This window comes from Lissotriton vulgaris, chromosome 9 (assembly GCF_964263255.1).
Source record: "Lissotriton vulgaris chromosome 9, aLisVul1.2, whole genome shotgun sequence".
In the NCBI taxonomy this organism is placed as follows: Eukaryota; Metazoa; Chordata; class Amphibia; order Caudata; family Salamandridae; genus Lissotriton; species Lissotriton vulgaris.
The window spans coordinates 1,177,202,496-1,177,215,866 of record NC_141697.1 but is presented as its reverse complement, the minus strand read 5'-3'; the positions used below and the strand labels follow the sequence as shown (position 1 = coordinate 1,177,215,866).

Below are 13,371 nucleotides of genomic sequence, written 5' to 3'. Positions count from 1 at the left end.
GTTCGTCTACCCATCCAAGATGTATCACTGGTCAGCCTGTCTTTGCTGTAGTTCCTGCTATGTTCTCAGCAGCAGAAAATCGTGTTCAGCAGTCCCTCAGCATAGGGGTAACTGTCCTCCTGGAACTCTCATCAGCTACACCTTCCAGCTTTGTCCCACTGAAGATTTTTGACTTCCAAAAAAAAGAGATCAAGTCTGAATGTACAAATCTTCACCCGCAACCTTACCCAGCGGCTCACTGATGGTGACGCTTTCTCCTTGGATACCACCTGCAGCCTTGCCCCAATGAACTTCACTTTCTCAGAACTTTTCCGTCAGAATTTCTTCAAAGTACGAAGGTCAGCTCCGAACATGCCCAATCTACTTCTTGTATCTGAACAGCGCCCATCATGGTTAGCCGTATTTTTTTACTTTGACCCAGTACTGCGTAACTAGATGTCCATGGTTGGTGCATTGATCGTTTAGGCACTAGCTTTTACCTTAAACTTTACAAATTCATAACTCCGGTTCTACTGATTGGACATTTGTCATTTTGATATCAAATCATTTATGGAAATGTACTGTAATTTTTTTAATTGGTGTATGAATTTTTCTTTTATTGGCTTTCCACTTTATTACTGCTTGAAATTCTGCATACATACTTAAACATTGCCTTTAAGTTAAGACTGACTGCTTTTGTGCAAAGCTACCAGAGGTTTAAACACAGGTTAATTTATTGAGATTTGTGTTTCACCTTGACAGGGATTGTGGCTTTTGCTTGACTACGGTTTACACTCCAATCAACCAACAACCCAATTTCTCACCAGATGCTGCCATACCTGTCCTTCCCTTGAAACACACTTGTTCCTTTCTTTTAGTGGGGTAGTTTTGCGTGGGCTTGACTTTGCAGATGGTTACATAAGGAGTTTGCATGCCCACCCATTGGAAGATTCACTTTTCTCCTTTAACATACCCTATCCAAGACTAACTCTTGCAAAATTGATCTCTTCTACATGAGGAAGTGGATTATCCATTTGTAGAAATCTACAAATCCTGATGCAAATATTTTGTAAATTGGGCCCCTCTGATCTTAGTAACCACACTTGTATAGGTGTTTTTGCTACTTCCCTTAGTAGTGATATATTAAAAACCAAGAACCAAAGGTTTTGTCAGCACTTCCTTTAGTGAGGTAATGTGCTAAGGTATTGCCAGAAGGACCAAAGATATAATTTCTAAGAGTATGATAAGCGGGCAACGTTAGGCTATGCCCGCTGGGCTACTAATCCTTGCACTGTTCCTCACAGAGATTCATGCAGGTATATCAGGTCCAGCATGCCACAAGGGCCCCTTCACATTTATTTTAATTAAAGGAGACATTTTATGTATTACACGTCTCATATTGAACAAGCCATTGATGTGAGTGAATCTCTGTGCAGGGAGTTTTTTTGGGGGCAAAGTGTGGTTCCCCCACAGAAAAGAGGTTTCATTCCTAATAAGACACTCAAAGCTGTCATTCCAGTTGTATCCTCTCCTTCTCCATCCTCTGAGCACAACTGTATAAAGATAGTTGCGCCATTCAGTATCCACCTTATGTTCCCCTGGGGACGCTGGTTTCTTTTATGATGACTGTAATGAGGTTTGGGGCTCACTCACCAGATATGCAAGCCATCATTCTTGTCATATTCATATATGTATACAGTGAGATAGAGAGCAAGACTTCCCTTGGGCAATGAACATTTTAATATAGTTAAATAGCTTGTGTAATATTTGTGTTTGTTTCAGGTGTGCCACAAATGCCAAGGCCGGGGTCGTTACAAGTGCAGTGGGTGCCATGGTGCTGGCAGGGTGAGTGATAAGATATTTCTCCATAGCCTTTATTTGGAAGGAGTTTTCTGTCCTCTTTTTAGCGCAAACTGGGAATAACTTATCTAGATCGGCTATAGCTGAAATGTTCTCTGCACCCCTGGTTCTTTCATGTATTGATAAATATCCTAGTACTTTTTTCTTCTTCTAGGAATATCAATATGAGCTGTATTTGTTAGCAAAAAAACGTGTAGTTGCAAACTTCAAAAACGAGATCAAGGCTTTGAAAATGTTTCTCTACCTAGAAAAGGAAACTTTCACATGTGCCTGTAGAAATTACTTGATGCTCAGGGTAGTAATCTATCCCCCAAATCTTATCAGTCTGTCTCCTAATATGTGCCAATTGACCAATACAAAAATGGCCAATGTGGCCCTTAACAACAATTAGCATTTCTACAAGAGTCAGGGTAAAAAGGTCCTCTTCACTACTACTGATCACAACACAGTATGCTGCCACCATTGCGCTGCTTAACTCCCGGTGAAAGGGGTAGTCTTCCACCATTATAAGAGTAGCCTTTGGTCGCCCCTCTCAGGCCAACAAGGTTGCAACCCATGAGACAGCTTATGTCACGGCACCCACACAATACCTGTGTTGGCCTATGACAAAAAAAAATCAGCATTGGGGATCCAGAGAACAGTGCAGCTGGGCACTCAAGACAGGGACACATGTCTTTTTCATGCACAGTAATCTTCCGATCCAACACCAGGATAGAGGAAGTGACAATCAAGTATTGGTGAACATCTTGGCATCAGGGGTAACTCCACTAAAAAGCAATACTGACTCCAAACCCTCTATGAAACCATGAAATCAACATGATGGTATGGGCAGAGAATGTGTCAATGTGTCAGGCTACTAGGATTACAATAAGAGGGAGGGTGGGGCAAAGGATGTTGTAAAGACCACCATGATAAGAACAAGGGTGGGGCAAACATAATGCAAGAACCTGGTAGAGAAGGTGCAGGATGGTGAATCAGTGAGAAGGATAATGGAGTAGAGAAGATGCCAGCACTGCCTCATTGGTCAGGATGGGGCTTGACAGAGAAGGTGCTTCGATCTCAACTATGAGACACAGAACGACGACTTGTGGTGGAATAACTTTTGTCGGTGCACAGCAATCTTGCTACTTACAACGATGCCCTGAGATATCCTGAAGATAACATTTAGAATTGCAATGGCTGTGCCTTTCTGGTGCCAAAGTTAACAATAAGTAGAAAAATGCCATCTTTAATACTCCCGGACATGCCAGACAAGGAACAGCTGAATCAAAATGTGATTGAGACTGCCAGCAAGCCAATGACGGAAGGAGGCTGACCCTGTCCCCCATTCAGAGTACACTGTATTGTGGGCTGAACCAAAGGGTGAGAGACACACTAACAGGCTGAAATATGCTGGCCTAAAGTCCCTTTCTTCATAGAGAATTACTAAGAATGTGCTGCATCAATTTATCTTCATAATTTTGCCTGCTCCCCCAAATGGGAAGGGTTGTCAATCCTCAGTATGTGATAATGAAATAAGTGTTAAAACATTCACGCGGAACAAACAGTAAACCACACTCCATGAACAAGAAATCAGGATAGTCACACTAACTTGATGGAGTTTGTCCCTTTCGCAGGCCAGGTGTGTGACTTGCAGTGGAAGCCGGAGCAGGACCAAGCACAAGCAGTGCCAAGTGTGTTCTGGTTCAGGCCGAAAAAGGTATGACCCACCAAACCTCCTAGAGATTCAAAGGCTCTGTATGTTGATATTATTTTTCAAATGTTAGCTGATAAGTAAATGCTTTACTTTTTTCACTCAAACAGAGGTAGGGGGCTGTCATTAACATATGCTAAAATAAGTTTTGAATTCATTCACTAGTGGCCAAAGAGGGGGTTCTATTTTCGTATTAGCTGTAAAGCAGTTTCAAATCAGGGACAATGGCCTTGGGGGCATATTTACAATTACTGGCGCATCCCTGCAAATTAGCAGGGATGCTCCAGTAATTGTGCACCGCAGCTCCGCCAACCATGAAGCGCCGCATTTACAATGCGGCGCACCATGGGGCAAAAACGACACAGATACGTCACTCATCGGTGCCGTAAAGGCGGCGCATTGCTGGAGTTGCGTCGCAGCGAGACGCAGCTCCAGCAATGCTCTGGGGGGCCCATTCTACTAATGCAGCGTCAAGCCTTACGCCTGCTTCAAGCAGCAAGTGGAGGAGTGTGGCTCACTGATTAGAGCGGCAGACCCTGATGCAGAGGTCTGGTCCGGGACCAGGGTTCAATTCCCAACGCGGCAGGGTCCTGAGCCCAAAAATGTCCACGGACTCGATAATTCTCGCCTCGGTGCCTATTCTAATCATGGGGGCCCACGCTGCAACTCTGGGCAATAGCTGCTTAATCTCCACTACGGCGGCCCACCCGCTGCGGGATGCCTGGCTTTCACCTTGGGGATGCCCAGTAGGGGTTATCTCGCAGGGAAAAGCCAGGACGGGTTCCCAAGGCAAGCGCCTTGATGCCTTCGGGTGATACGTGCGCTATATAAGTCGCAATACAGGCGCAGGGTTTTGACGAAGCATTGGCCTAAAAGTGACTGAGTGAAATCTTGTAGATTTCACTCAGCCACTTTTAGGAGGCGTTCCTGCGCTGGAACGCCCCCCCCCCACCTGCTCCGGAACGCCTCCTTATGGTGCAGGGCTTTACATCGTGACGCATCTCCCAGATGCGTCACGTTGTAAATACCCTGCACCATGGCGCGTCTTTTGCGCCGCCGCTGCGTCACAAAAGTGATGCAACGGTGGCGCAAAAGAGGCGCAAGAGGCTTGTAAATCTGCCCCTTGGTGTTTTGTGGGTTGTGTGGGCGAGGGTTAGCAGTTGGTGGGAGCCGTCACAGCTGCTGCACTTACGTGCTCTTCGTATGGAGCCTGATGCCTTAAAGTGTCCCTCGAGTTATTTTTTTTACTTATGTGTTCTTAGTGTTACTTTACTTAGAAGAAGCTGTCTAATGTAATTATCGCATTTGGTTCATCTGTGTATTCAATACCTGCATTGTATGCGTAGACTCTTGCAATATGTGATTTTGAAATAGAAATTACTTTCAAGCACCAAAAACACTGCAGGCACCACCGAATTTAGAATTGATGCAAAGAGAGCTGAGTGGAGCTTTAAACAAGGTACAGTGTGGAGTAACACTAACTGTGCCTCGAAGTCTTCTGTTGAGCCTGAAGGATGCATGCAGACTTGTGTATTTGTTTGGTCGCAGGACTTTTGAAAGGTTTGCTTTTGTGAGTTATCATTTTACATCCAATTGAAAAATAAATACATCTGGATTAATCCCACATTTTGCAGTTAACTAACCAGTGAAAAGATAGATCATTAGAAGTCCTAAATGCCTGGAGAATGAGGCTGCAGGTTGCTTCTACTCTACCAATGGGGACTAGAGTGTTTCTAGCAATACCGTCCACTAATGCAGTCGAAAGATCCGTTAACAGCGGCAATGACTGAATGAATGAATGAATGAATTGTTTGGTTACTCAAAACCATTACATTAAAACAAAATACAAGATTATAAAATTACAAAAGTTAAAACCAAAGAAGTTTGTGCCGCCGATGGGGCGGGATGGCGATGAGGAGGGTCATATTAAGGCATGGGTCTTCTAAGTCTCTATGCCATCCCGTGCCATCAGCAGAGTTCGTGTCTGATAAATTAACTTTCCGAAGGAGGCCATGTGCTTTACCGTTGTCAAGGTGTAGAGGTAGGTGGTCGCCTCCTTTGCCGTGCGGAGTCCTGATTGTCTTAGAATTGGCCTAAGATAGAGATTGCGGGCCACGCGCAGGGCCGGGCAACAAAACAGTAAGTGGGCCAGTGACTCACATTTGTACCTGCAGAGCCTGCATTCCCGAAATCCTGAGCAGGCCGTGGCAAAGGCATAAAGTTCTTTGAGAGGCAGCGGGTGTAATCTGTAGGCTAAGATCTTATGAAGGGCTGCGCGGCCCACGGCCTGCTTGAGGTGATGCTTGGGATTAGGCAGGATATGTTGTAGGACCAAGGACCCGTGTAGGTTCTTTTTTGCCAGCGACTCCAGCGGCAATGGTCAGCTGACCTTTGCCATGAAATAACAAAGAACATTCCCTTACCTTTATCACACTATCTGAGAACTGCTTTCAAGTAGACTAGATTTTGTAAGTAGTTGCACACCCGATAGCTGTACAGGGCTTCCTAACATAAACCTGTAGGGTAACCCTAAACAAAGCTGAATTGTGGCGTCCAGAAGCTGAGCAGACGTCTCCTCCATTCAGCTCAAGCAGGCTTCAGATCATCCCACAGTACAAAATCTGTTGTAACAGCAGTGCTAGAGGGTCTACCCCTTGCTGAGGACCATGACAGGAATGGTATCTCTTTGCCGCCTTCGATATGTTTGATAATAGGGTTTTGGCCAATGATAAATTTAAGGCTGGGATGTTGGGCATGGCTTTGAAGTGGATCAGGTCATACTTAGAAAACTGCACACATTCAGAGAAGCTTGGCATCTGGACTGCCAAAGTAATTAGTCTGGACTGTGTATTTCCTAAAGGTTTGTCCTTGTCTCCTCTTTTGTTTAACCTAAATTTATAACCCCAGTTTGAGGCATTGTCTACTTTCGCTTTCAGGGTTTACATCTATGCTCATGACTTGAAACTACTTTATCATTTCGATAACACCTCTGTCTGCTATATAAAATTGCAGAGCACCATAATATGTGTTGCAAACTGGACAGCAACCAATCAGCTAAAGTTGTATGCAAACAAAACAGACATTGTTTTTCTCAGAAATGGGATCAATCAATGGAGCAACAACTGCTGGCTAACTGATCTCGGCCTGCACTTACACCATCACCTTTTGCAAGATTCTTGAGGTAGTGATAGGTGGCAATTTGACGCTTAAACCTCAGACAGGAGCAATAGGTTCCAAATGCTCCTGTCTACTAAAAACTCAGAGGAAAAATGACTCTTTGCTGTCTTTTACAGCTAGGAAACTTATTGTAACAGCAGTCCTCAATTCGAGATTAGATAATGCTAATGCAGTTTGTGTAGAGCTCCCCTATACTACTCTACACAGACTGCAAATCTTTCAGATTGAAGTAACACAGTTGATTTTTCTCTTGCCGCGGCATTCACATGTCACCCATCTTCTGAGAGAGCTGCATTTGCTTCGGGTACAGGAGCGTATTTGCTTCAAGGTACGGTGCATGGCGTTTAAGTGCCTGAACAGAAAAGGCTTTAGCTTCCTGGCAGTTTAATTAAGAAATATGCACCACATCGAAATCTGAGATCCATCCAGGCTAATCAACGTGTCATTCCAAGTTTACAGAAACAAAGATCAGGGCTTTGCTATTTCTCAGGAATGTATGACATTACAACGCATACATTTACAATGCATGCCTTTACAGCGCAGTTTTTACATCGTAACATCCTTTACAATGCATTCTTTTACATAGCATGCCATTGCATCGCATTTTCAGAAACCACCTTTACAACACATTCCATTACATCGCATTATACCTTTACAACGCATACCTTTACAATGCTTACCATTACATTGCATTTAAGGTAAGTGTTGGATAGTATAGGGGTAATAATTACTATTCTAACTCCAGTGAGTGCAACAGTAGGGTAAGTGTTGGATATTGTAGGGGTACACATTACTATTGTAACTCCAGTGAGTGCAACAGTAGGGTAAGTGTCAGATAGTGTAAGGGTACTATACGTTGTAATGACTAGCAATGTAATCCTTACATTGTAGTGACATGCATTGTAATGACATGCGTTGTAGTGACATGCAATGTAATGGTTGCGTTGTAATGACATGCGATTTAAAGGATGTTGCAATGTAAAGACTGCTATGTAAAGGTAGTGCGATGTAATAACTGCGTTGTAAAGGTTGTTTCCCATTTCTCAGTATTGACCCCATCCACCTTGGATGCTTTACCTGATACAATCTGATTGGAATATGATTGTGGGACTTTCAGCAGACGACTGAAAACATGGCTATTCAAGCAGGGCCATGGAATTAAGTACCCTTACCTCATTATGATCAATCTATCTACTCGAACGGCAGGAAACCTTTGGTGAATATGTGCTTTATAGGTTATAAAAACATAACAAATAACATAATATATATTGTCTTCTTCTCTGATGTACAGCATCTGTGACACCATACATATGTTTAGCAATCAATTAAAACACAAATGTATTATGTTTTGTCTTTAAAGGTGTAATACGTGCTCTGGGCGTGGAAGCAAGGAGTGTACGACCTGCCGTGGTGAGAAGAAACTCCTCCACTTTCTGCAGCTGACTATTAGCTGGTAGGAAAACGTACACAAATGATGACACAGAATTGTTGAAATGTGTATAATACACCTCTCCTGAGAATCCCAACATGGCTGAAAAACCCAAGAACTGGTGACAGAGGGATATTTTATTTTATTTATTTATATAGCGCCAGAATCGACTCCAAGGAGTATCTCTGTGCTTTGGACGTAAGCACAGCAAGAATACAACTACAGCCTGAATCAGCAGGAGAAAAGAGTGGTTTAGAGCAGCTTCCTAAATTGTAGATGGTTAGAGCATTGTCGTAGATGAAGGGGGAGCTTATTCCAATAGCACGGACCAATGTAAGAAAGGGCTTTTCCCCCTAGTCTTGCCCTCTTAATACAGGGGACTTCTAACAGATGTTTAGAACAGGAGCGGTGAGACCTAGAAGGACAATAGCGCAACAATTTCTCCGCCAGGTAGGAGGGGCAAGATTGTAAAGAGCCTTGTGAATAGTACAGGAGATTTTGAATTTTACCCTCTGGCATATCGGTAGCCAGTGGAGCTGTGCGAGAAGAGGGCGGGAAGCAGACCTAGGGGGCACATCAAGGACCAATCGTGCTGCCTTGTTCTGGACCACCTGCAGTCTGCTGGTAGAGGTCTCATTGGCAGAGATCAGCAGACCATTACAGTAGTCCAACCTGCTTAACACCATCGATGCTGATGCTATTCTCCTCCGGTGCTGTAGAATTGGAAATCCAATTGTTCATGACGAGCTCAGCTCGTCATGAGTGTACGAGAGGTGTACCTCATGACGAGCTGAGCTCGTCATGAGCCTCGATGGGGTTAATATGAGTGCCTGAATCAAAGTCTTTCAGGTGGGACCCAGAAGAAGAGGAAATACTCGCAGAAGGAGTCCCAAAGTGTGGATGCAGGCACCAGCTGTCTGAGTAATATGCTCTTTCAGGGTAAGGGCTTGATCCATGCGAATGCCTAGATTCTTAATGATGGATATCTAAATGGTAGAAAGATATAGGCACTGTTGTAAATCTTCTGTAGGGTGAAACTCGGCTGATATATTGGTCTACCCAAGCTAGTTAGAATATTTCCTCAGGTAACCAAAGAAAAAGCCTTTAAGTCCTTCTTTCCTGGGCAAACCTTAGATCAAGTTAATGAATGGATGAATACTCTGGAGCAGCGTAACCGATTGATTTGAAGAAAAAATACTTTTTCATAGCGCGAAAGGACTGTGCTAAATACACACATTTTTCAATTCATTCAACTAATAGCTGTAACATGAGTCCACACATGGGGAATTTCTATGTCGTGGTCCAGTCACTGAAAAGGACATAATATTAAGGCCAGTTCATTGAATCTCTAGGTTATTTCAGAACTAGTTGGGTTTCAGTATGCATATTATGAACCTTGCAAAGTTTGGGAAAGAGTTCAGAAACACAGTCAACCCGAGGAGCTTTGTGTGGGGTCATTCCCTGGTTTGGGGAGGGTTGTAACTGCAGGCATCAAAATGAACAAAGTGAGAGAGAAATTCCTCCTTGTGGAGAGATTGTCTAGATCTCCTTACAAAGTTTAAATTGTGTTTAGAAGCAAGCATTGGCAAAGCCAACAAGTCTCACCTTTGCAAGAGCTATTGGGTTGTCCAATGTGTTTGAGCCATGTTCTACACCAGTGTGGCTGCTGCTTAGCATGGATAAATGTTAGTGATGTTGAGGAGGGTGGCATGGAGTTGAGTGTTGTAGAGTGGAGTGGTGCAGAGTGGCATAGAATGGAGTAGAGTGAAGGGACATATTATGGAGTGGCGTAGAGTGAAGTGGAATGTTGTGGAGTATCGAGGGGTGGACTGTTGTGGATTGGAGTTTCATAAAGTAGAGTGTCACAGAGTGGAGTAGAGTTGAGTGTCATGAAGAGTTATAGAGTGTCATAGAATAAAGAGGAGTGGAGTGTTGTCGGCTAGAGTAGAGTGCTTTGGAGTAGAGCAGAGTGGAGTAGAATTTAGCAGTGTGGAGTAGAGTGGAGTAGAATAGTGTGGAGTGGTGTAGAGTGGAAATACATAGAGTGTTGTAGAGTGGGGTGGCATATAGTGACATAGAGTGGAGTGGCATAGAGTGGAGTTGTGTGTTATAGAGTGGAGGAGTTTAGAGTAGAGGGCAGTAGGATGGAGAGGAGTAGAGTGGAGTAAAATGTCTTAGTGCAGTGGCAAAGAGTGGGGTAGAGTGTTGTAAAGTGGAGTGGCATAAAGTAGAGTGTCGTAGAGTGGGGTGGATTGTTGTATAGTGGCAAAGAGTGTGGTAGAATGGAGTGTTGTAGAGTGGAGTGCTGTATAGTAAAGTGTTAAAGCGTGAAGGGTCCTAGAATGGAGGGTCATAGAGCAGAGTGATGTAGGGTGGAGTAAAGTGACATAGAGTGGAGTAAAGTAGAGTAGAGTGGTGTAGAGTGGTGTGGAGTGGAGAAGAGTAGAGTGGCTTGGAGTGACATAGAGTAGAGTGGTGTGGAGTGTCGTGGAGTGTTGTAGAGTGTTGAAAAGTGCAGTAGAGTGCAATAGAGTAGTGTAGGGTGTTGTAGAATGTCATAGGGTGGCAAAGAGTATTGTAGAGTGAAGGGTCATACAGTGGCGTAGAGTGGAGCGTTGCAGAGTGCCATAGAATGCAGTTGAGTGGCCTAGAGTGAAGTGGCATAGAGTGTCGTAGAGTGGAGTGGAGTTGCACAGAGCATCATAGAGTAGAGTGGTGTAAAGTGTAGTGTAGTAGAATGACGCAGAATGAAGTGGAGTAGAGTGGATTGTTGGAGAGTGGAGTGGTGCAGAGTGGGGTACAGTGGCCTATGTAGAAAAAGACAGTGTAGCTAAACTCTAAGGGCGTAAATATTCCCTGAATCAAAATTCAAACAAAATAATAGACCCTCTAGAGCAATCATAATAAGTGTGTGCTGAAACGAAAAATTTATACAAAAATCCTTTAATTTATTTATATTTTGTTTTTAGTATATTTTGTTTGTTATTTATATCCTTTAGGCAAAATTCATTTACTTTTTTTAAAGCATACAGTTAATTATTTACAATCAAAAATGTATAGAATTAATAGGTGAAAACAGACAAATTTACATAAACATAAATACATATACACATTAACCCAGTGATATACGAAATATTCAGTTGTTGGTATAATTGATGAAGGCAATGCGGTTGAGTGGAACTACGCGCGTTTCGGCCTGAGGCCTTCGTCAGGTGACCGTCATTCGTATATTGCACATAAATACAAAAAGTGATATAACACAACAAGGGACAGGGTGACGTATCAACACTTTTGTTTCTTATGGTGACACATTTAATATCATTTGTCCACTGTTAGATATTCTTATTTGCTCCTGCCACAGGACTTTCTATCCACCAAATCACATTTTAGTTATGGTGAATCTGGTTAGTTGACGAGTAAAGCGAATCTTTGGGATCCTTAATCCTGAAAGCTGATTCTTAGATATTTGATATTTATGAAGTATTATTTTCACAAGGCAAACCGCCGAAGGGGTACAAGATTTTAAGTCACTTTCTTTGTAGTTAATCTTAATCTAGTAGCGCTGTCAGCTGCACAGGCTGGGGATATTTACCACTCTGTTTAATGGTGCTCGAGCGTTCTAACGAGGGTTCTGTTTGGGATGCACAGGCTAGGGATATTTACCACTTAGTATAATGGTGCTCGAGCGTTCTAACGGGGGTTCTGTTTAGGATGATGCTTCCGAAGTCCGCGATCTAGAGAAGAGTAGAGTGGCTTGGAGTGACATAGAGTAGAGTGGTGTGGAGTGTCGTGGAGTGTTGTAGAGTGTTGAAAAGTGCAGTAGAGTGCAATAGAGTAGTGTAGGGTGTTGTAGAATGTCATAGGGTGGCAAAGAGTATTGTAGAGTGAAGGGTCATACAGTGGCGTAGAGTGGAGCGTTGCAGAGTGCCATAGAATGCAGTTGAGTGGCCTAGAGTGAAGTGGCATAGAGTGTCGTAGAGTGGAGTGGAGTTGCACAGAGCATCATAGAGTAGAGTGGTGTAAAGTGTAGTGTAGTAGAATGACGCAGAATGAAGTGGAGTAGAGTGGATTGTTGGAGAGTGGAGTGGTGCAGAGTGGGGTACAGTGGCCTACAGTGGCATAGAGTGGCATAGAGTAGAGTGGCCTAGAGTAAAGTAGAATGTCAAAGAATTAAGTGGCGCAGAGTGTCGTAGAATGTCATAGAGTGGAGTAGACTGGGGTGGAGTTAAGTGAAGTGTCATAGAATTCACAGAGTAGAGTAGTGTGGCACTGAGCGGAGTGGCTTAGAGTGGAGGGGCATAGAGTGGCGTGGCATTGAATGAAATAGAGAGGAGTAGAGTGAAGTAGAGTAGAACATGTAAAGTGGAGTACTGCAGCATAGAGGGGACTAGAGCTGCGTAGAGTGTATTGGAGTAGAGTGGCATAGAGTAGAGTAGAGTAGAGTAGAGTGGCGTAGAGTTGCATAGAGTAAAGTAGAGTGGAGTAGAGTGTGTATGTATGATGTGGAAGTGCACTGCCATTACAGACAACACAATTACAGTTGAAATGACCATTACATTTGAACAGTAATACAGTTTTAATGATAAAGCCATAAAGAGTACAAACAGTTATGTGTGGAAATTACATCAACTAGTGTAATGATTTGTTTTGATTGTATTAAAATGTATGTTTCCAGCCCACTTCAGAATTACAGAAAAGTTGCTTAGTTTATGCTTTCTGAATTGATATATATTGAAATATATACAGTGTTCATATACAGACATTTACATGTTCTTGTGTGCTAGAAAAAAGCTTTTCCTTTCACACCCTCAGGTTGTCAGATAAATTCTCCCCCTTTGAAGTCAGAGAAGGAAATGTTAACATCAACCTCCCTCAGAATACAGAACCTGATATTTGACCTCTGTCTTTGAATGCACAGCAAATGTTAAAAGATAAGAACATAATTTAAACACCTGTTTATACAGAAAGCGAGCACTCATGGAAGAATACAGAAAATAGACTATGCTTCATGGGAGGAACAAAGATATGCTGGCAGCCTAAACCAAATGAAACCAACAAATAGCAGTCAAGCATATATGAGTAACAAACCACAAAGCCAATGGTAAAGAATGGGTGAAATGCATTCTGAGGTCAGCTTTCACAATGTTTCTAAGAAATCTTTAGCAACCAGACAGCTGTGCTTCGACCTAAAAAAAAGGGTCAATCTACCTGGTGTATAGTTGGAAGAATTAAA

At 43.0% G+C, this 13,371-nt stretch overlaps 1 protein-coding gene across 1 annotated transcript in view; it reads left to right on the top strand.

Annotated features, from left to right (window-relative positions):
- Positions 1-13,371, top strand: part of SSUH2 (ssu-2 homolog) — a 143,211-nt gene that overhangs the window by 87,578 nt on the left and 42,262 nt on the right. Inside the window, exons 7-9 of the mRNA XM_086936861.1 lie at positions 1,762-1,824; positions 3,456-3,538; positions 8,070-8,162. Of these exons, the coding sequence (XP_086792987.1) occupies positions 1,762-1,824; positions 3,456-3,538; positions 8,070-8,162 (239 nt within the window). The remainder of the gene's footprint in view (positions 1-1,761; positions 1,825-3,455; positions 3,539-8,069; positions 8,163-13,371) is intronic.